The sequence below is a fragment of the Grammomys surdaster genome, unplaced genomic scaffold (genome assembly GCF_004785775.1).
Source record: "Grammomys surdaster isolate TR1022 unplaced genomic scaffold, NIH_TR_1.0 372, whole genome shotgun sequence".
NCBI classification, from domain to species: domain Eukaryota; kingdom Metazoa; phylum Chordata; class Mammalia; order Rodentia; family Muridae; genus Grammomys; species Grammomys surdaster.
The window spans coordinates 6368592-6389469 of record NW_021604791.1 but is presented as its reverse complement, the minus strand read 5'-3'; the positions used below and the strand labels follow the sequence as shown (position 1 = coordinate 6389469).

The window sequence follows — 20878 nt, the reverse complement described above, 5'->3', positions numbered from 1 at the left end:
GGGGGCGGAGCTATGGCGTCAAGGGGGTGGGGTTAGCCCTCCGCCGCAGAGGTCAGGATCGCTGCTTCTCCTGCACGTGGAAGTCTCCGCTATTTTCCCGCTCTCAAAGGCGTAGGTGATGAGAGTAGCGCAGTTAATCGCGTTGGTCCCTAAGAAAATCTGAGCCGTGCGTGCCCCTGGTCTCACGCCGTCCTCCGGCCGTCAGGACTTGGTCCGCTCCAACCCAGAAACCTCTCCGGCCAGCGGGGGCCTGCAGCCTGCGCGCCACTTTTGGCTGGCTGCGGGGAGGGGCCGCCCGGAAGCGTGGTCGCGTCAGCGCGCCTGCGCGGCGGGAAGCCTGGGGACATGGTTCCAGCCCGGTCCTTCTGGTTCGCCGGCGGGCTGCGGGGCTGGAGTTTTAATAGGGGCTGCGGCTAGGGTGTGTCCGTACGCTCCTCCCCGCCCCGCCCTCTAATCCTGTGATCGCTCTTGTTTTCCAGAGCGCTGCCTCTTTTTCCCGCGCGGTCTGCTCCTCTAGTTCACCTAGGATAATGGCGACAGCCGAAGGTGAGTAACTCGCTTTCGGACCCTCTAGGTTGCCCCAGCCCTCCGTCCGAGAGCTAGCAGGCTCGACGCACACGCGTGCGGCCCCGGGGTCGGATAGCAGCCCTTCTGGCAAACTCTACAAGACGGCGCCTGGGGCCCGGATTCTGCACACGTGGTCCAAGCGCTGGGAGCCGTGCGTTAAACTCTAAGGACCCAGGGCCTACCTAAATACCCAAAAAGAGGCCCCAGGGCGGGAGGAAAGTAGCAGAGTGGGAAAGTTCGATAGAGGAGAAATAGCCAGAAACTAACAAAGTTCCTAGAAACTTTGTAGTAAGCAGATAGACAATCAGGAAAATCTAGCAGAATTTTTGCTCATTCTGGTAAAGTTAACATGCCAATAATCTCCTTTGCTGCAAGCTTAATAGTTTAAACTGTGAAAACGGGTGCAAATTTTTTGGTCAGGTGTTGCTTTGCAATCCCAGGTATTTGGAATTATGGATGTGGGCTAGTAACTTGGGAGGCTGCTGAAATCGAAGGCAAAGTTACTTTATCCACTTTTTATTTGATAGATTTGTAGTTACATTACAGTTTTGTCCTTGCATGGTAAGAGCCTCGGGAAAGATGGTTCTTTTATACTAACAAAACACTGTCTTAGAACAACACAAGTTTCTAGATTAATAATGAAGCAAATTGTGTGGGTACCCCATCACATTCTTTCACACCTATGAAAACCAAAAGAAAATCCCCCTGAAGTTTAGGTGATACAGCTCCACAGAGTTGGGACTTAGGACCAGACTTTCTAAGATCAGAAAAAAGCTTAGAATCTAACCTCTTCTTCCTCCCGCAAATCTGATGTGTCCCTGTCCCAACAAGGGTCCAAAGAAAGTGTTCACATCTGTCGTTTAGAATGGTTGTGAGCTACCATGTAGGTACTAGGAACTGAACCTGGGTCTTCAGCGAGTGTTCTTAATTGCTGTCAGTCTCTCTGGCTTCTATTTTACCTTGTTCTTTGTGTGTCTGTGATTGTGTGCACTTGAGAACAGATACTCATGGAAGAAGCCAGATCCTGCCTTGAAGCTGGAGTGTGAGCTACCCAGTATACCTGCTGTGAACTGTATTTGGATCTTAGACAGGAGCCTTTATTCTTCTCTTCCATGTCAAATCAGTATCTTGCGTCTGTCTGCTGCTCTTTAGTACTTAGCGGCCCCGTGGTTCTTTGGTTAAGTCTACGTGGTTAGTAATGAAGTAGATGGAAGGCAGCAGTGTGCCAGGCTGGGCATAGAGATTTTCAAGAGGCCTGGGAAGAGGACACAAACATTAATGAAATTGGAGTTCTAGAGAGGAATCTCACAGCTCAAAACTGGAGTTATACCAAGAGGGCCTTTTTAAACTTTGTTAATTCTTCAGAACATTGGAAGATGCTGTATTCATCTTTTACGTCACTGAACCACCGTGGCAGCTGTTAGTCAATTTATCACCAGTAAAAACCCAGAGTCAAGTTTAGACTAGGGGGAAAAATGACATTTATTTAGTGCTAATTAGAATTGTAATCTCAGAAACCCAAGGGCAAGTAGGTTTGAATAGTGTATTGACAAGATACCTTTTTATAGTTTTATTTATTTGGTTTTTTCGAGACAGGGTTTCTCTGTGTAGCCCTGGCTGTCCTGGAACTCACTTTGTAGACCAGGCTGGCCTCGAATTGAGAAATCCGCCTGCCTCTGCCTCCCAAGTGCTGGGATTAAAGGCATGCCCCACCACCGCCCGGCCTTTTTATAGTTTTAAACTACAAGAACGCTTCATAACAAATCACTTACAGGAGTATAGTTGATGCTACCAAAAGTTAGGTTTTCTAATGAAAAGAAAAACTATCTCTGGGTAGTTTAGGGGGTGGGGTGGGGTGGAGAGTCAGTATATTGTAGGTAACAGGTTGTAAAGCTAATGTCCAGAAGCCCAGTCTGGTCCACTCCAAAGGTCATCTCACATAGTTGTGGCCAACTAAAATTTGATCCAAGAAAGGAATTGGCCTCCTGCATCCATTTTTAGGTACACTGAACCAATGATAGGCCATTGATTTTTCTTCTTGGACATTTAACTTTCCTGTGCCAGCTGGTGGTGTGACCTGATCAGCTTGTTTTGTTTTGTTTTGTTGTTGTTTTTTTCTAAACAGGGTTCTCTGTATAGCCCTGGCTGTCCTGGAACTCACCCTGTAGACCAGGCTGGCCTGGAACTCAGAAATCCGCCTGCCTCTGCCTCCCAAGTACTAGGATTAAAGGCGTGCGCCATCACCGCCCTGCCAGCTCTATTTTAGTATGGGTTTTTTTTTTTCCTATCTACTTGATTGCTTCTTAATCACTATCACTCTACAAGTATCTAGAATATTACGTGCTTAGCCATGTTGACCTTGACTTGGCTACTTGGTTTTATATCTTCTAATTACCCCTTGTTAAATTCTGGTCAATTTTCAGGTCTCTGTTTAGCTTTTACTTTGTTTTAGACTTTCTGTAAGGTGGTCCTGCTGTGAAGACGACATCCCATAGTCTCTGCCTCACATTTTATTATGGTTTCTTATTTGTTACCAGCTTTCTTCAAGACTTAGGTCCCTTGACAGCATGGTGTTGATGTCAGATGATTATTTCTAGGTCTGCATGTGCTCTGAGTGTGACCTCAACTCTTGTGAGCCTTAGTTTTCTAGTCTATAGTTATAATTTAACTAACACTATGAGAGTATATGGTTCTGTGTAAGTGGTTCTCATTATTTTTATGATATTAATTACTATCTATGCAGTGATTCAACATTTTAAAGGATTCTTTACTATTTAGTAAATCTTAGAGTCTGGTATAAGTCTGTTTTATTCCCACAGTACTGAACATCGGGAAGAAACTCTATGAGGGTAAAACAAAAGAAGTCTATGAATTGATAGATAATCCAGGAAAAGTCCTCCTGCAGTCTAAGGACCAGATTACAGCAGGAAATGCAGCCAGAAAGAACCACCTGGAAGGCAAAGCTGCAATCTCCAATAAGATCACCAGCTGCATATTTCAGTTGTTACAGGAAGCTGGTGAGTGCTTCCCTTTGTCTTTCACACTGGTCATTTTGCAGGGGAGGAATTGTTTGGATCAAGAAAATGTTATACTTCCTCATGTGTTATTACATCTAAAGCAGGTAATGGCTATGTTTGACTTAATCTGTTGGGAATGTCTCACGGGCTAAGTTGCATATGATAAAATGAAGGGGCGAGCTTTTAAGGTTTGTTCTAACAGCTTCCTGGTTTGGAAGTAATGGTGTTTAAGGTTCTAAAGAAGCTTAAACTAAGGATAGCCCAGTGGCCTTAGGTTCAATTTTCAATCTTGCCCACTGACATAGTTACTTTGATATTACCTTGACTGAGGAAACTTTAAAAAAAGAAAGAATTTTGGGGAGGCTTACAGTTCCAAGGAGTTAGTAACCATCCTGCAGAAGCATGCTGCAGACAGGCACGGCACTGGAGCAATAGCCAACAGCTTTCGCTGCAGGTAGGAAGCAAAGAAAGCTGACTGGGTGTAGAAGTTAGGGTTTACTTCTGTGAACAGACACCATGACCAAGACAACTCTTACAAGGATAACATTTAATTGGGGCTGGCTTACAGGTTCAGAGGTTCAGTCCATTATCATCAAAGCAAGTGTGGCAGTGTCCTGAAGGAGGTGAGAGTTCCACATCTTGATCTGAAGGCTTCAAGGACAAGGGTATTAAGGACCACACCCAGAGTGACACACCTACTTCAAAGCTAAACCTTCTAATAGAGCCACTCCCTGGACCAAGCATATGCAAATCATCACATTCCACTCCCCGCCCTGCTTACTTAAACCCATGCCTTTATTGGGGCCCTACCAACCCAAAGCGTGATAAAAATGCATTTAGTACTAAAGCCCCATAGTCTATAGCAACGTCAACAATGTTAAAAATTCAAGGTCTCTTCTGAGATTCATCCAATCACTTAACTGTGATCCCCAAAGCAAGACAGGAAACCAGCCAGGCAAACTCCAGCCTCTGCATCTCCATGGCTGATGTCAAAGCAGTCTTCAGATCTCCAACTCCTTTTTCATTTTTGTTGACTATAACAAACTTCTTTCTCCTGGTCTGGTTCCACTCTGTTAGCAGCTTTCCTCAGTAGATAGCCTACGGCTCTGCTGTCTCCACCTTGAGGTCTCCCTTCAGTGTTACAATGCTTCAGTGTTTGGGATGCATACATAATCTCTGGGCTCCTGCAAAGGGCTGGCATCACTTCTCCAGCTCTGCCCTCTGTAGCACTCTAAGCTCAGGTTCATCCACTCCACTGCCATTGCTGTTCTTGGTGATCATCCCATGGTACTGGCATCTCCAATATACCAATGTCTTCTACTGCAGCTAGCCTTCGCCAATAGCCTCTCACAGGCTCTCTTGCTGCCAAGCCTGAACTCCTTTGCATGACCCCTTCAGTCCTGGGCCATCAACTGCAAATGAGGCTGTACTTTGACCAGTGGCCTTCCATGGCCTCTCAGAGTGCCAAACCTCAGCTGTTCTTCATGCCTTCAAAACCAGTACCACTTGGGTGACTCTTAAACATTGCCAGTTACGGCTGCATCATGTGATACGACCTTGGCCATCTCTAGAACAGAGCTTCTTTGTGCTCTCAGAAAACACAAAAGATTTCACCTCAGTGATGCACCTCAGTCTCTTCTCAATCACGACTAATTTCTTAGCTCCAGCAAACCAGCATCAGTTGTCCCAGGAGTCTCTTCTTGACTATAAAGCCAGAGACACGGGGCCGAAGCTGTTGTTTGCTGGGACTGGAACTTGGCCCCCTTGTTCTTTTACATCATCACCAGCTTTCTGATTTCCAACTGCACACTGACTAGCTTGGCTGTCCCAGAACTTGCTCTGTAGATTGACCTTGATTTCAGAGATCTGCATGGCTGGGTTTTCTGGATGCTGGGATTAAAAGCATGTACTGCCACACCTGGATTTAAGCTTTCTCAACGTAGAACTTGCTCTGGACCAGGTTGGCCTTGAACTCTATCTGCTGCATGTACTTACCTCCTTAGTTTAAAGGCATGTGCCACCAAGCCTGAACCTAAATTTAGCTGGGTGGGATCTTTCCCCAAGGTCACCACTCTCTTAATTTAATATCCTTGAACACAGGATTCACCTCCATCTCACTTCCTGGTGCTCCTTTAATACTTAAATGCTGGGAGCCAAACACAAGAAACTACCTGCTGTTCTAAGAGAACCTACCTGCTGTTCTGGAAAGAATAGTCAGTATAAGTTTAAGAAAGGACTTCTTGGGTCTCAGGTCCCAGGAACTTAAAAAACTGGCATTTCCTGGGAGCCAGTTATGACAGTGGGATGGTCTAAGGCAATAAGGATGTGACAGTGGGATGATCTGGGGCAATAAGTGTTCAATAGTGGGACAGCCCTAAGCAGTGACCCTCACCCAAACTTCCTGTTTTGCTGTTTCTTTATAACCTGCACCTGAAATTAAAGTTTCAGAGCTTGATCAGAACCCCAGACTTGTTCGAATTCTTTGTGTCTCTTGTTGCCCCCTTTCCTAGGGTATCGTTGAATCCCCGCGGGCAAGGGCACTTGAACAATATATTTTTCCTTTCTAAGCATGATATGCTTGTTCCAAATGCTCTTCATGAGACTTAGCCAGTGAACCAAGTCTCTGCTGAGCATTTTTGAGACTTCCTTTGCAATGCAAAGGTCGAGTAGACACTTCAGACAAGACCCAAAGGCATCCACATTCTTCACCAAAATATCACCAGAACCGTCTCTAGGCCATATACTAACATTCTTCTCTGAAACTCTAGAGCCAGGCTTAACATTTAATTGGGGCTGGCATACAGGTTGAGAGGTTCGGTCCATTATCATCAAGACAGGAACATGACAGTCCAGGCAGCCATGGGGCTGGAGGAGCTGAAGAGTTTTGTCTCGATCTGAAGGCAGCTAGGACAAGGGTATTAAGGCCTACACCCACAGTAACATACCTACTCCAACAAGGCTACACCTCCTAATAATGCCACTCCCTGGGCCAAGTATATACAAACCATCACACTGAGAATAACTTGTGCTTTTGAAATATTAAAACCTGCCCCAGTAACAGACTAATTCCAGTAAGATCACACCTCCAAAGGGTTCCACCAAGTGGAAAGCAAGCATTCAAACTACTACCTCACAGAAAAAATTCAAAAAAAGAAACTAAGTTTTCTACAATCTTTATCAGTCAAATGAATCACCAGTTTAGCCTTGGGGAATTTAAAAAGAAGCCTTCCTGCTATTAGCAGCCCCAGATAATCAGAATTCACTCCCTTGAATGCTGCACAGTTGTTCTTTGTTCTTCCTATTGAGAACAGTACCTAATTGTAAGTCCCTCTTCTGCTTGTAAACCCTGAGAAGTATTTGAAGATAGCAGCTGTGCCTTCCTGTCCTGTTCTAAGTGGAAGACTTTTCTGCCGTTGGAGGAGTAAAAGATGAAACTAAAATTAGAACTTACTATGGGATGCTGGAGTGAAGAAAGGGCAGTTGGGGTGCTTCCTTCTTGTTGGATCATGAGGTTTTGGTTTTTGTGTATGTGCGCAAGAGGGCTCCAGTCCCACGGGAGGAGAGTTACAGGTGCTGGGAAACCACTGTGCACAGGCTGGGAACCATATCCTGCTCCTCTGCAAATGCTCTTAACTGCTCCCCAGGCCTGGAAGATGACAGGTTTGAACTATTATCAGAGAAGTTGTTAGTTTCCAAGGTCCAATAAAAAAGCTGTTCAGTCGCAGTGGCAGAGAAGCAAATGTGTGTTTTCCTCAACACTGGCTAGACTGGCTGCAGTGTTCCAGATACTACCCGATGGATGCTTTCTGCTTTCTCGGGGATTATTTAAGCAGTTAAAGAAGTATCTTTAGAATTTAGGACTGTTCTGATTGATAAGGTAGATCAATCTATAAGATTAATGTGATACTGAAATGTAGAACATGAGAAATTCTGTAGTCAGGTTATCTTCAGCGGTAATGGCACTTGGATGACTTCTGTACCTTCTACAAAGATAGATAAGTAGAGGGGAGACACTCTGAATATGAGTGAATAACTGGAGTGTGAGATACTGGACTCGTTAGGTTTCATATATGGTTAGCCATGTGATAGTAAAATGTAACTGTCTGATGTTTTGATAAATAGGAAAGAATCGTATTTTGTTAATTGTATGATTTTAATTCTGTACGGGTGTGTGCATTTGAGTGCAGGTGCTATAGAAGGCCAGAGGCATTGAGTCTCCTGGTGCTAGAGTTACAAGGGGTCGTGGGTGATAGGAATGGAATTCTGGTCCTTTGAGATAGTGGTAAGCACTCTTAACCTGTGAGCCGTCCCTAATCCCACGGCAGCATTTATTTTTGATAGTGTTTTGAGTTGGCTGAGGAGGTAAAGCACTTGCCATGCAAGCCTAACTTTCTGAGTTCAGCCCCCAGAAACTATGTTAAACAGGGAGGAAAGCTGGTCTTTGACACTCATGCAAGCATATACACACAGCATGCATGTTCTTAGACACTCATGGGTGTAAATGCACAACCACATACATACATGGCAGAAGAAATTGAAAGGAAAAATGAAAGGATGAAAACTTTGGTTCTTGGACATTTATCTACCTTCCTTAAAAGCTAAATTCATTGCTTCTAACCCCCTCCCCCCCCCCCTCAATTTGTAGGTATAAAAACTGCCTTCACCAGGAAAGTTGGGGAGACTGCTTTCATTGCACCTCAGTGTGAAATGATTCCAATTGAATGGGTCTGCCGAAGAATAGCGACTGGCTCTTTTCTCAAGAGGAACCCTGGTGTGAAGGAGGGATATAAGTTTTATCCACCGAAAGTAGAGATGTTCTTCAAGGTAATTGTGACATAGAACTACAAACTCAGAATGGTAGACATAGAAACATCTGAAACTATGTGTCCTACTAGAAATTGATGTAATGAAATAATTCATTCACATCTGTCCTCTCCCAGAAAAGCTGTTTTTATTCATGTGAATGTTTTGTCTACATGGATGTGTGTCACACACATAGTTTGAAAACAATGTCAATAGTGTATTTTTAATCAGAAAGCTGCACAACTTGTTATATACATTATAATTAAATTTACAAAAACCCCAGCACTCAGGAAGCAGAGGCAGGCAGATCTCTGAGTTTGTGGCCAAACTGGTCTACAAAGCAAGTTCTAGGACAGCCAAGACTACACAGAGAAACCCTGTCTCAAAAAACAGAACAAAACAAAACCACAAACTCCTGCAAACTTAAAACCATTTCCCCTTCCCTTAAGTATATAAAAATTTCAAATGTAAAAAACAAACAAACAAGGCTTTATTCCACAGCTCAGGCTGGCCTTGAACTAGCAATTCTTTTACACCTATCCTTTCCTTTAAATCTTACTTACAAGTAAGTATGGGTGTTTTGCCTGCATGTATGACTGCACCTGCAGGCCTGAAGAAACTGTCACATTTTTGAGCTACACAGTTACGAGCCACCAGTAAGTGCTGGGATCAAACTTAGGTCCTCCAGAAGAGCAGCCAGTACTCTAGAAGTACTCTAGACTACTGAGCCCCTGCCCTCATTACTTAAATAGTAGGCAGGAATATGGGTATGTACCACCAGGTCAACATGCAAGTAAACCTTAACTTTCTTCTTAATTTCTGCTCATTTACATTTATTTTTGTTAGTTCCTTGTAGCTGCCGTTTCTTTTGTAACGGCCGTCGGGTTCTGCTACTTTGTAAAGGCCGGCCAGTTCTGCTGCTCCGGTCCGCAGGTCAGGGTCTAGCAAGAGAGAGAGTGGGGACGGAGGAAGGGGAAAAAGGGGGCGAGAGACGCAAAAGATAGATACAAGACGGAGTCCGGTGGCGTCTCTTCAAGTCTCTTCTTTATTCTCCTCTCTTCTTACTATATTCTCACTCCTTCAGTCTCCTGACACCTCTCACTTTCTCACTCCTTCCTCTACTTCCTACTTCCTACTACCTCCTACTACTTACTACCTCCTACTTTCTACCTCTTCAATAGAAAGGAAATCCTGGTATTTATACCCTTTACCACGTGACTTGCCCTCGTGGACAATCTCAACTGAAGCCACTACGTCACGTGCCTTGTAGCCATGGATACCAGGAGCACCTGGCAGCTGGGGGCACTAAACAGTGTAACAAGATGTTTATCAGAGTGCGCTCAGCTATTGCAGGCTGTTGAAACAAGTCTCTTGTCAGGGTATATGGCTCAAGATGGCTGTAAAGATGATAGCCACTTTCGGCTAAGAGTCGGCTCCCAACAGTTCATCTTGTAAAAAAACATTTTCAGATTCCCCGTCCCTAACCTAGAATAAGTGACTCCTAATAACTTTAAAAATAATTAAAAGTATATAAGGTAGAGGCTGGAGAGATGGCTCAGCATGTAAGAGCACTTGTTCAAGGTTCAACTCCTAGTGCCACATGACTGTTCATATCACAGCTACTCTAGTAGTCTTGGGGTATGTGCTACAGTCTTCCGACCTCCACAGGCACGCATGTGCTATACAAGTGGTATAAAAACACACATAGACCTAAACAGACAAAGTAATGATTTTTTTTTTTTTTGGAAGTAGTCAAATTGGGGTCAGAATGGCGGTTCAGCACTTTCTACTCGTGCAGAGAACCAGAATTTGCTCTCCTCTCCATACATTTAGCACCCACATACACACAAGATACAAAAAATAAATTAAAATTCTAAAGTAGACGTAATGATTATTTGAATCATAGGATATTCTGGGAGAAAATTAGATTTAAAGAAGCACTTCTTAGGAACATATATTTAAAGGAAAAAACTTTTTTTCTGGAAAGTTGAAAATTCTTAAGATTTGAATGAACCATACAGCTCTGTTTTATTCTCAGGACGATGCCAATAATGACCCACAGTGGTCTGAGGAGCAACTCATCGCTGCAAAGTTTAGCTTTGCTGGGCTTCTTATAGGGAAGACTGAAGTGGACATCATGAGTCATGCCACACAAGCTATTTTTGAAATTCTGGAGAAATCCTGGCTGCCCCAGAACTGTACGCTGGTTGATATGAAGATTGAATTTGGCGTTGATGTAACCACCAAAGAAATTGTTCTTGCCGATGTCATTGATAATGATTCCTGGAGACTGTGGCCATCAGGAGATCGGAGCCAGCAGAAGGACAAACAGGTTTGTGGTGTCTGAGCTTACTTATCCAGCTGTGATAGAGGCAAGGGGGGAGGATATTAGTCTTGTTGATAAGTGCTTCGTTTTAAAAGTCATTCCTCAGGCTCACAACCATCTGTAATAGGATCCGATGCCCTCTTCTGGTGTGTCTGAAAACACCTACAGCATACTTGCATAAATAATATAAAGTTTTTTTAGAAAACAAATCATTTCTCCGCTGGAGATACAGCACGATGGCAAAGCACTTCCTTAGCACGTATGAGGCCCTGGATTCATTCTTCAGTACCAAAAAAGTCTCTTGGTGCTTAGAAATACTTTTTAACCTTTTTAATAGTTTTTGAATTTATCATCTTCAGATTCTGAAACAGTAAAAGAACAGATGTCCTTGTTTATCTGATAAGTAAGTATCCTCACAGCATCAAGGCTGTGATGGATCTGGAACTCTATATATACACCAAGTCTTCAGGGCCAAGAGGGGCTTTATACTTCTAACAAAATTAAGGCAAAATCCTGGTTATATGTACATGCTAATTCCATTCTTAAACCAGTTACTTTGCTAATAAAGAAAGCACTTGACCTTAAGTTACTTTCCTTCTCAACTTTTCCACTGAAAAAGTATTTGTATGTCAAGATGCAAGGTGCATTTTCATATACAGCTCATCATACAAACATGCATAATCGTGACTTGAAAGAAACATGTTTTAAGATAACAGGAGAAAGTAGTTTTCCAAGCTTTGTTTTATTTTCTAGTGTTATCGTGATCTCAAAGAAGTAACTTCAGAAGGACTTCAGATGGTGAAGAAAAACTTTGAGTGGGTTGCAGACCGAGTGGAGGTAATTCTTCTCTGGCAAACCTGTAATAACATTATGTATCTTATTTCATGACTTCGTTGGACTGAGAAATTAACTCAGTAGTTGGTAAAGTGCTTCCCTGCCTTACAAAAATGAAGGCCTGACTTTGCTTCTCTAGCAGCCATGTTAAAAAAAAAAAAAAATACCAGATGTAGTGGCGGGCATTTGTAATCTCAAGGTTGAGCCTTCGGAGGCAGTAGGACCCCCCCTGGTCCTTTCTTCTTCTACTGGGAATGTAGTCAGAATACTTGGCAAATTCCAAGACACTGAGAGTCCTTTTTTCACCAAAAAGAAAGGAAGGGAAGGAGGAAAGAAGGAAGAGAGCTAGACACATAGATGTGGCTGACCAAGATGGGCTAGCATTTAAATCACTTACTACACAGTCCCATTACCTTGGTCAATCCCTAGAACATTTATACTTCAAACTGAAAGGAAAAGGCCAAGTTTACAAAGTTCTTTGACCTCCACATTTATGCACATGTACATTCACAAAAATCAGTAGAAAAAAATTTGAGTGAAAGAGAAAAGCTGGGTGGCACCTGAGAATGTCCTCTCCACATGTGTGTATATGTGTATTTACACAGCAAAAATGAAAAATGTTTCAAACCAGGTGGAGCTTGCCAACAATTTTAGCTATTCCAGGGGCTAAGACATAAAGGGTTTCAAGTTTCAAGCCAGTGTGGCGCCTGATCAAGTGAAACTGGCTGAAGTAAAGAAAAGAATGAGGTGAGAGAGGCCTGTCTTCAGTGACCTGAACAAAAGGATTGCCTTTAGGAATGATCACAGCAAGCTACTTGCTGGTATACCAAAACTCTGCCACTGAGTTAACCATGCTGTTTCCAGATGCTCGTGTGGAACTCGGGGATCCTGTGTCTAACTAACCTGTTTCACTTTTTTTTGATATTACTACTATGAACCCATGAGAGTTGAACATGGATCATGATCACTTCATACACAAATATTTCTAACTTATCTATATTTACTGTTCAAAAAGCCAGCTAACAGGTTTTGATAACCTAATTTGGTTGAGATACCTTAAAGATTCAACAGGATATGTAGAAACCTCTGGCATGTTGGTGCGCATGCGTGCGTGCGTGCGTGTTTGAGACAGGGCCTCACTAGGTAGACCCCATTGATCTGCCTCCTTGGTGTTGGTATTACAGGTTTGTGTCACAGTGCCTAATGAGTTTGGTGCTGTTGTTATTGGCTGAGTTTGTTGTTTGTTTTGTTTTTCTTGATCTGTTTTGCTCAGCTTAATTTTGGTCTGTTCAAAGAGGAAATGTGCAGAATGACACAGACTTAATCCTAGCAATGGGAGGCAGATACGGCATGTCTCTGATGTTGAAGCCAGCCTGCTCTTCATAATGTTACCTGTCTAAGAAACAAACAAACAAACAAAATATACATGTCCTGGGGTTGTAGCTCAGTTTATAAGTGCTTGTCTAGCATACAAGAAGCCCTAGGTTTGATTGCCCGGGACTGCATAGACCAAAATTTGTAGCACGAGCCTGTGACCCACCTCTCAGGAGTATCACAAGTTGGAGGTCTTACTTAATTACCTGTGAGTGCCAGTCATATGTGGGAACCTTTCAAAAAGAGAAGGAAGAGAAGAGAGAAGGTAAGGGACATCAGGAAGCTGTCTGTACGTGAGTCGAGAGTGTCAGGACTTGAAGGTCATCCTTGGCTATATAGCATTCAGGCTCAACACCCTGACACATACACAAGAGTAAAAGATAAAACAGTTACATTGACTGTCACCCACTGTTCATGGTCCTGTTTTTCTTTTCAGTTGCTTCTCAAGTCAGACAGTCAGTGCAGGGTGGTAGTGCTGATGGGTTCAACCTCTGACCTTGCTCACTGTGAAAAAATTAAGAAGGCTTGTGGAAACTTTGGGATTCCGTGTGAACTTAGAGTAACATCCGCGCATAAAGGACCAGATGAAACTTTGAGAATTAAAGCAGAATATGAAGGTAAACTTTCAATAACTAGAGAACTTCTGATTTGAGTAAAAGATTTTAAAATACATAGTTTTGAATAACAATGCTTAAGAGTTTTTCCATATTTCCGAGGAAAAGCATGTGTCATGTGTATACTTTTATTACACTTATCTTTAGAAGGGATTCTGTAGAAGCCTATGAAAGAACAAGGCACCACTTAAAGACATAAAGGTAGCTAGCTGTTTAGTTGGTGAAATTCCTCATTTTCCTGAGTCTAAGCAGGAATAGAGAAGGAAGCTATGAGCCAGCCATTCCCTCACTGACCTCATGACATTTCTTTTATACAACAGATCTCAAAAATAGTCAAACCTATTCTGCCTAGGATATTGCTTACGATAGTTATGTGACAAGACGAACCATACATTTTGAACTTATGTATGTCATTACCCTCTACTTTCTCCATAGCAAACTACTCAAAGATTTGAAGTTCATTTCTTATTTTGTTTATTTTTACTGTGTGTGTGTGCAGATGCATGTACCAATGGCAAGAGCTCATCCTTTCCTACCATCTGGGTTCCAGAGGTCATACAGGTCATTGGGCTTGACAGTCAACACCCCTTATCCACTGAGCTGTCTCACCTGCGCTGTTTTGTACCTGGCTGTTCTTGTTGACAAAACAAAAGGACCTGACCATCTTATCATTTCCCTAGGGGATGGCGTTCCTACTGTATTTGTCGCAGTGGCAGGCAGAAGCAATGGTCTAGGCCCAGTGATGTCTGGTAACACTGCATATCCAGTTATCAGCTGTCCCCCAGTCACACCAGACTGGGGTGCTCAGGATGTGTGGTCATCTCTTCGACTGCCCAGTGGTAAGACCTTGAAAATTTTTAGTACTGTGTGTATTTCAAGATACAATCTCAATGTCTTTGTCCAGCCTCATCTATTAATAGTTGACTACATATTTTAACCACAGCATACTATTTTAAATCAGATTTTATATTTTTGAACTATTTATACTTAGAAGCTTAAGTATGCATCTGTAAGAAAAAGGATTTAAGTTTATTATCTTTTTTTTTTTTTAATTTTTAAGCTACAAACTCATTTTTCTGTCTTTTCTTTTCTGAACCAATAGGTCTTGGCTGTTCAACTATACTTTCTCCAGAAGGATCAGCCCAGTTTGCTGCTCAGATATTTGGGTTAAACAACCATTTGGTGTGGGCCAAACTTCGAGCGAGCATATTGAACACATGGATATCCTTAAAGCAGGCTGATAAGAAAATCAGAGAATGCAATTTGTAAAAAAAAAAAAAAAGCAATTTAATTTTTAGGAGAATAGTTACATATTCCTAGTTTTGATTTAAAGAAAAATCAAGCAAAATGATTTCATATAAGAGAAAACCATTCACTTTACTAATTGAACAAATGGTCCACAATGTTCCTGAGTCAGCACATTGTCAGTGCATATTATTAATATTTTCTAGCCTTACATAGTGATAGGTCCCTGTGACCTTAGCACACCAGAGGCTGAGGCCGCAGGATCAAGGCTACCCTGAACTGTGTATTGAGACTCTATGCTTCCCTGGGAAGGAATCTTTATAGTTAGTACATCCCATCCTCTGTGTAGTCACTGTTGGTTAGTATGTCATTATGGAACTGGAGTGATGTGTCTGCAGCTCAAGAACCAGTAGGGCTCTCTTGTAGACAGCCTGAGCTTGGTTTCCAGCATGTATGTAGACGGCCTCACAGTAAATAACCTTTAGTCGGGGACCCTGACCCCATGGCTTCCTTATGCACCCGCTCTCAAATAATATCCCATTCCCCCACCCAACACACAGAATTTTAAAAAATAAAGTTTTTAAAAGAGTATTGTTTCTAAATGGTAATAGCATTTTTTTATTATTCTTCAGTAGATACTGCTTGATCTGAGTTGACACTTTGGAAATTAAAATATTTGTATTGTGTATAACAATATATTCTCGCTTCATGATCTGTACATTCTAAGTCATTATTTAAGTTAATGCTACATGAATCTCCAGCTTAGGAATGTATTTGTGCTTTGTTGGGGTTTGTTTTTATAGTGGTGAGGAAACTTTAGGTCCTTCCCTATGCTTTAACCCTGGTTTGTTTGGGGGTATTTGATTTTTTTTTAAGAAATTGAGATTAGGGGTAAAAGAAAGAGGTGTTAGCAAGGGCGCTTTCCTGAGGTCTTTGGGCAGTAGGAATAAAGCCATTCCAGGGAAAGATGGAATAAATACTGCTTAGCTGCTTAACTAGGATTAGTAGTTACCTCTCTGGTAAGACATTTGCCACACCTGCAGTCACCATCCTGCCACCATTTTCAGAAAATGAGTCTCTAGTTTGTAATCATGATTAAGGAGTGGGTGGGTGTAGTGGGCTGATTGGTTGGTTTGCTAGTGTATATCTGAACAATGGTCCAGATTCACTTCTGTAGGAGCCAATGTTCTAGGAAATCCAAATTTTGTGTTTCATGAAGCTTAGTATAGATCTGTCACAGTGTTTCCCCAGCCTTTGCCATAGTCATCATGTCTGCTTTAGGAAAGTGACTGCTAGTACACTGGTGCGGTTGGGCCTCTTGTTTACCTCTCTCTTCTGCTCTACTTCTGCGCCTTAAGGACTCTCAACAGTGTTGACTATATTTACTAAGCCTAGCTTGAGGCTCCTTTCACTGGCAACTGCTGTGCCAGCATGTTTGCTACAGATACGCACGCAAAGTCTAGGGATGGCACAATTGTAGGTTATAGAATTCTTTATGTGAGTGATTACAGCATTATTTCATTGTACGTTTTTGTTAAATAGGGAAATTTATTGTAGTTTATCTTAAACCCATAATCTAGTATTTGGTGATAGAGCAGTACAGTGACCTGTGGGTTACTAAGCTGTGATCTGAGCATCCATGAGCTTGCATGTAAACTAACATGCTCACCTCTATGAGAAGGGACTTTAGGTTTGCTCCAGAGGGATTATGACCCTCAAGTGTTAAGCTGCTACAGATAGAGTGGTGGCAGGCCCTTACCAGTCTGTGTTCCCACCTTTCAGAAGCTTACTATTTATTTACTTGGGCCTGTTAGGTGTGACTAGCTAATCATTCCTTCAGTTGGACATTGAGATAGTTCAGACTTAGTCTTTTCTCACCCTGTAGCAGAATATCCTCCTTTGTCTCCTTCAGCAAAACATTTCTTCATGTGTTTGCCCCAGCAAAACACCTGCTAACACATCTTTCCAAAGAACCCTTCAGTTTCTACTTTACCTTGTCTTTTAAAAAAGATTCATAAACAAAACTTACCACTTGATTTTACAGGTTCTTTAGGTACTGTTAAAAGTTACTCGTGTGAGTAGGGTCTGTTAACTGTGATCTCAGCTACTCAAGAGTTTCACAAGGTCAAGGCCAGCGTGGGCTATGTGAGACCCTGTTTCAGAAAGGGAGAGGTGTGAGGGATGTAGTCTGGTGGTAGAGCACTTCTCAAGCATGCATAAGGCCCCTGTACGATGAATCACTTTTCCCCTACAAAAGTTAAAATGTCACTTGGGTTTCATCTTCCCCTGAGTCTACATAGCCATGGTGGCTATAACACTTCTCTCTCTGCTGGATTATAAACTTTGATGCGTGGGTTTATCTTAAGGGAAGAAGGCGTGCTGGTAGGAGTCCATCATGCTTCCACAGGCAGAAAGCAAAAAGGCTGGTGCACTGCTTGCTTTCTGCTTCTCACTCTGTCCATGGCCCTCACCCCTCGGATGCTGCCACCCACACTCAAGATGAGTCACAGCCAACAGTGCGTTTCCACAGTGATTTTTTTTCACCTGTCAACTTGACAGTGAACATTAATTATCACTCTGCTATGCATAGGTAGCTACTGGAAATTAGAGAATTACACAGTTTTTCAATGCCAATTTGTGACATTAAAGGGACATCTAGTCAGGCTTACTGTTCCTTGAATAGCATAGCTATGTGTTGATATTTCTGCTCTACTAACCCTTTTGTGGATGAGCCTACCTATGGCACATCAAAAGTTTTAATCATGGATAGACTAGTTAATTGAATCATTAACTGGTCATCAGTTCTACCATTTGTTTTTAATAAGTGTACATGTGTAGGTACGCGCACACATGTGTTGGTGCCCTCAGAAGATTAGAAGTGTCAAAAGATTTTTTTTTTTCTGGAGATAGTTATTGCCTGAGATGGGTCAAATTCAGATCTGGAAGAACGGTAAATGGGCTTGGCCACTGGGAGATTACTCTAACCCTTCCCCCAGTTAGTTCCTTACTGTCCAGTATAATTAGTGTTGAGTATGTCTGGAAGTATTTTGTAAAAGCATACAGAGACTTTGACATTTCCATGGTTTGTAGATGAACTTTGTTTTTTGAGACAATTTAATTGTGCGAGTAGTCTAGTTTTTGTTGAGACACTGACATGCAGCCCACATTTACCCCACACTTGATCTACAGAGCCCGGGGTAACCTTGAACTGTAAATATGTATACATATATAGGGATGTATGTGCTTGTCCCTGGCGGATTACTATGCTACATTATGTAACCTATATAGAAGATAAGATTCTAATTAACTCGCCATGAAAACCACCCTGACTAGGAGCTCCAGCCGCTTGGTTGGCTTCTGGACTGTGGAGCATGCAGTCTGCCATTATTTAGCACAGGAATCCCTAGAGCCGGTTATCCTGTAGTTCAGGATATGGAAAGTTAGGAGCTGAGGATGATATGGGCAAAAGAGCACTTATCTCTTGGGATTGTTGGTAAAAAACAGTGTCTGTGGGAGCTTCTCAGGAATCCTAACGGGCCATGTTTATTCATATACAAACAAGCTTTTCAGTGCCTACATAATGACAATGTTGCCAATAAGAGATGCCCAGGTAGCTGATAAAGTTATTTCTGTGAATGTTTCTGGAAGAGAATAGCATTGAATATAGACTGAGTAAAACCTGTTGAAGGACAGACCAGAACAAAAAAAAAGTATAATTTGATTTCTGTTTGAGCTTGGAACACATCATTTGCCCTTAGCTGTCATGTTTGACCCAGAACCATTACTACTATTTTGGGGTTGGGTTGGGGGGTGGTAGCTTGCATATGACAGAGTGTGGGATTTCTTAGCTTCTCTAGCTGTCAAGCTAAGCAATTCTAGGTCTCTCTCTCTCTCTCTCTCTCTCTCTCTCTCTCTCTCTCTCTCTCTCTCTTCTCCCCCCACCCCACCCCCGTGTGTGTGTGTGTGTGTGTGTGTGTGTGTGTGTATACACTCACCATTGCTTCTCTTTCCCTGGAGCCTTCCCACAAATACAACCTATAATGTATGTGGGGTCAGATCATTTCAAAACATTAAATAGTCCTTTGTAGTGTTTGGGGATTTGAGTTGGTTTGGTTTTGGGTGTGTGGTTGTTTTGGTTTTTGTTCATTTGTGTGTTTTGTGGGATTCCTCCCCCCAACAAGAGGTTGAACCTATAGCCTTGTGCATGCTACTTTAACGGCTACCACTGAATTAGTGTAGCACTTCAGTCCTTTAATGATCCTAATACAGAATGACAGTACTTTTGATAGACTTTCTGATCTTTTATTATTAATAATTATATTTGTTTACATTTCAAACGTCCCCCTTCCTGGTCTCCTCAAACCCCCCAGCCCTTGCCCCTCCCCTTTGCCTCTAAGAGGGTGCTCTCCCACCTACTCACCAGTTAGAACAGCTAAGACCAAAACCTCAGGTGACAGCAGATGCTGGTGAGGGTGTGGAGAAAGAGAACACTCCTCCATTGCTGGTGGAATTGCAAGCTGGTACAACCACTGTAGAAATCAGTCTGGCTGTTGTTCCTTGGAAAATTGGAAATAGTTCTACCTGGAGATCCAGCTATACCACTCCTGGGCATATACCCAAAAGATACTCCACCATATCACAAGAACATGTGCTCCACTCTGTTCATAGCAGCCTTATTTATAATACCAAGAAGCTGGAAACGACCCAGATGTCCCTCAATGGATGAATGGATACAGAAAATGTACATTTACACAATGGAATACTACTCAGCTATTAAAAAACAAGAACGTCATGAATTTTGCAGGCAAATGGATGGAACTAGAATATATCTTGAGTGAAGTAACCCAGACCTAAAAGGACATACATGGTAGGTACTCACTGGTGGCTGGATATTAGCCTAAAAGCTCAGAACACCCACAATACAACTCAGACCATATGAAGCTTAACAAGAAGGAAGGCCCAAGTGTGGATGCTTCAATCCCACTTAGAAGGGGAAACAAAATCACCGGAGGCAGAGGGAGGTAAATAGGTGGAAGATGGAAGGGGGAAGGAAAAGAGGAAACATGGACCAGGTATTTGAAGAGACAGAAAGTCCAGAGGGCCAGGAGAATGAATAGTGGGGGGTGGGAAGGCCCAGATGCCAGGGATGGGAGAGGCTCCCAGAACCCAATGGGGATGATATTAGCCAAAATGCCCAACAGTGGGGAGATGGAACCTGAAGAGACCACCTCCAGTAGATAGGCATCTCAAAATTTTAACCCAGAATTGTTCGTGTCTAAAGGAAACACAGACAAAAGCAGAGACTGAAGGAAAGGCCATTCAGAGACTGCCCCACTTTGGGCTCCATCCTATCTGCAGACATTTTTGCAGATGCCAAGATGTGCTTGCAGACAGGAGCCTGGTATGGCTCTTCAGCACCTGACTAAGACAGATGCAGATACTCAGTTTCTGATGTTTAAAGAAAGGAAAAAGGGTCTCCATCCTCAATTGTCATCCTCAATTTCTCATAGAACTTACCACCACTTAGTATATTGTTGTTTACTGTCTATCTCATCTAACTAGGAAATGCATAATCCAAATACACTGGACATCTTATTTATCTCAGCAGCTGTAAAGTCCTAGTACAGGCATATACATAGTACTGAAGTACTCACTGAATGAATAAAAGTGCAAATTCCCAAAGCTGGGGATACAGAACTTCGTGTGATTTATTACACTAGTGCATGTTCAGCAGCTGGGAAATATGCTATAGTTTTTGTCTTGCGTATTCTCTGAAGACTTTGTCGATGTTTAAAGGTGACAGAATGTCTAGGCCAGTGGTTTTCAGCCTTCTAATCCGTGACCCTTTAATACCCTTCATGGTGTGGTGACCCCACCACCACCACCATAGAATTATTTTGTTGCTACTTCATAACTAATTTTGCTATTGCTATGAATAGTAATTTAATTATCTAATATATTCCCCCCTAAAAGGGTCACGACTCGCAGGTTAAGAACCACTACTGTAGGAGATGGCACCTAGTGAGTGTATTTTTAAAACTGACAGTTTGTCTGGGGCTTCTCCAGCTCCTTCCTTCCCGGTAACCATTAAGTGAGCA

General features: G+C 42.5%; 1 protein-coding gene across 3 annotated transcripts; it reads left to right on the top strand.

Moving 5' to 3' along the window:
* Positions 1–16: 16 nt before the first annotated feature.
* On the top strand, positions 17–15382 carry Paics (phosphoribosylaminoimidazole carboxylase and phosphoribosylaminoimidazolesuccinocarboxamide synthase). 3 transcript variants are annotated; one of them, XM_028780768.1, is made up of 9 exons: positions 17–111; positions 480–546; positions 3387–3584; positions 8230–8408; positions 10426–10719; positions 11467–11550; positions 13358–13538; positions 14216–14374; positions 14638–15382. In XM_028780768.1, exons 2-9 carry the CDS (start codon positions 531–533, stop codon positions 14802–14804), a joined length of 1278 nt encoding a protein of 425 aa, XP_028636601.1. In that variant the 5' UTR covers positions 17–111; positions 480–530; the 3' UTR covers positions 14805–15382. The 3 variants fall into 3 exon arrangements, with proteins under 3 accessions (XP_028636601.1, XP_028636602.1, XP_028636604.1); XM_028780769.1 differs by having other exon boundaries at positions 66–115; XM_028780771.1 differs by lacking the exon at positions 17–111 and adding an exon at positions 193–211.
* The last annotated feature ends 5496 nt before the right edge of the window (positions 15383–20878 follow it).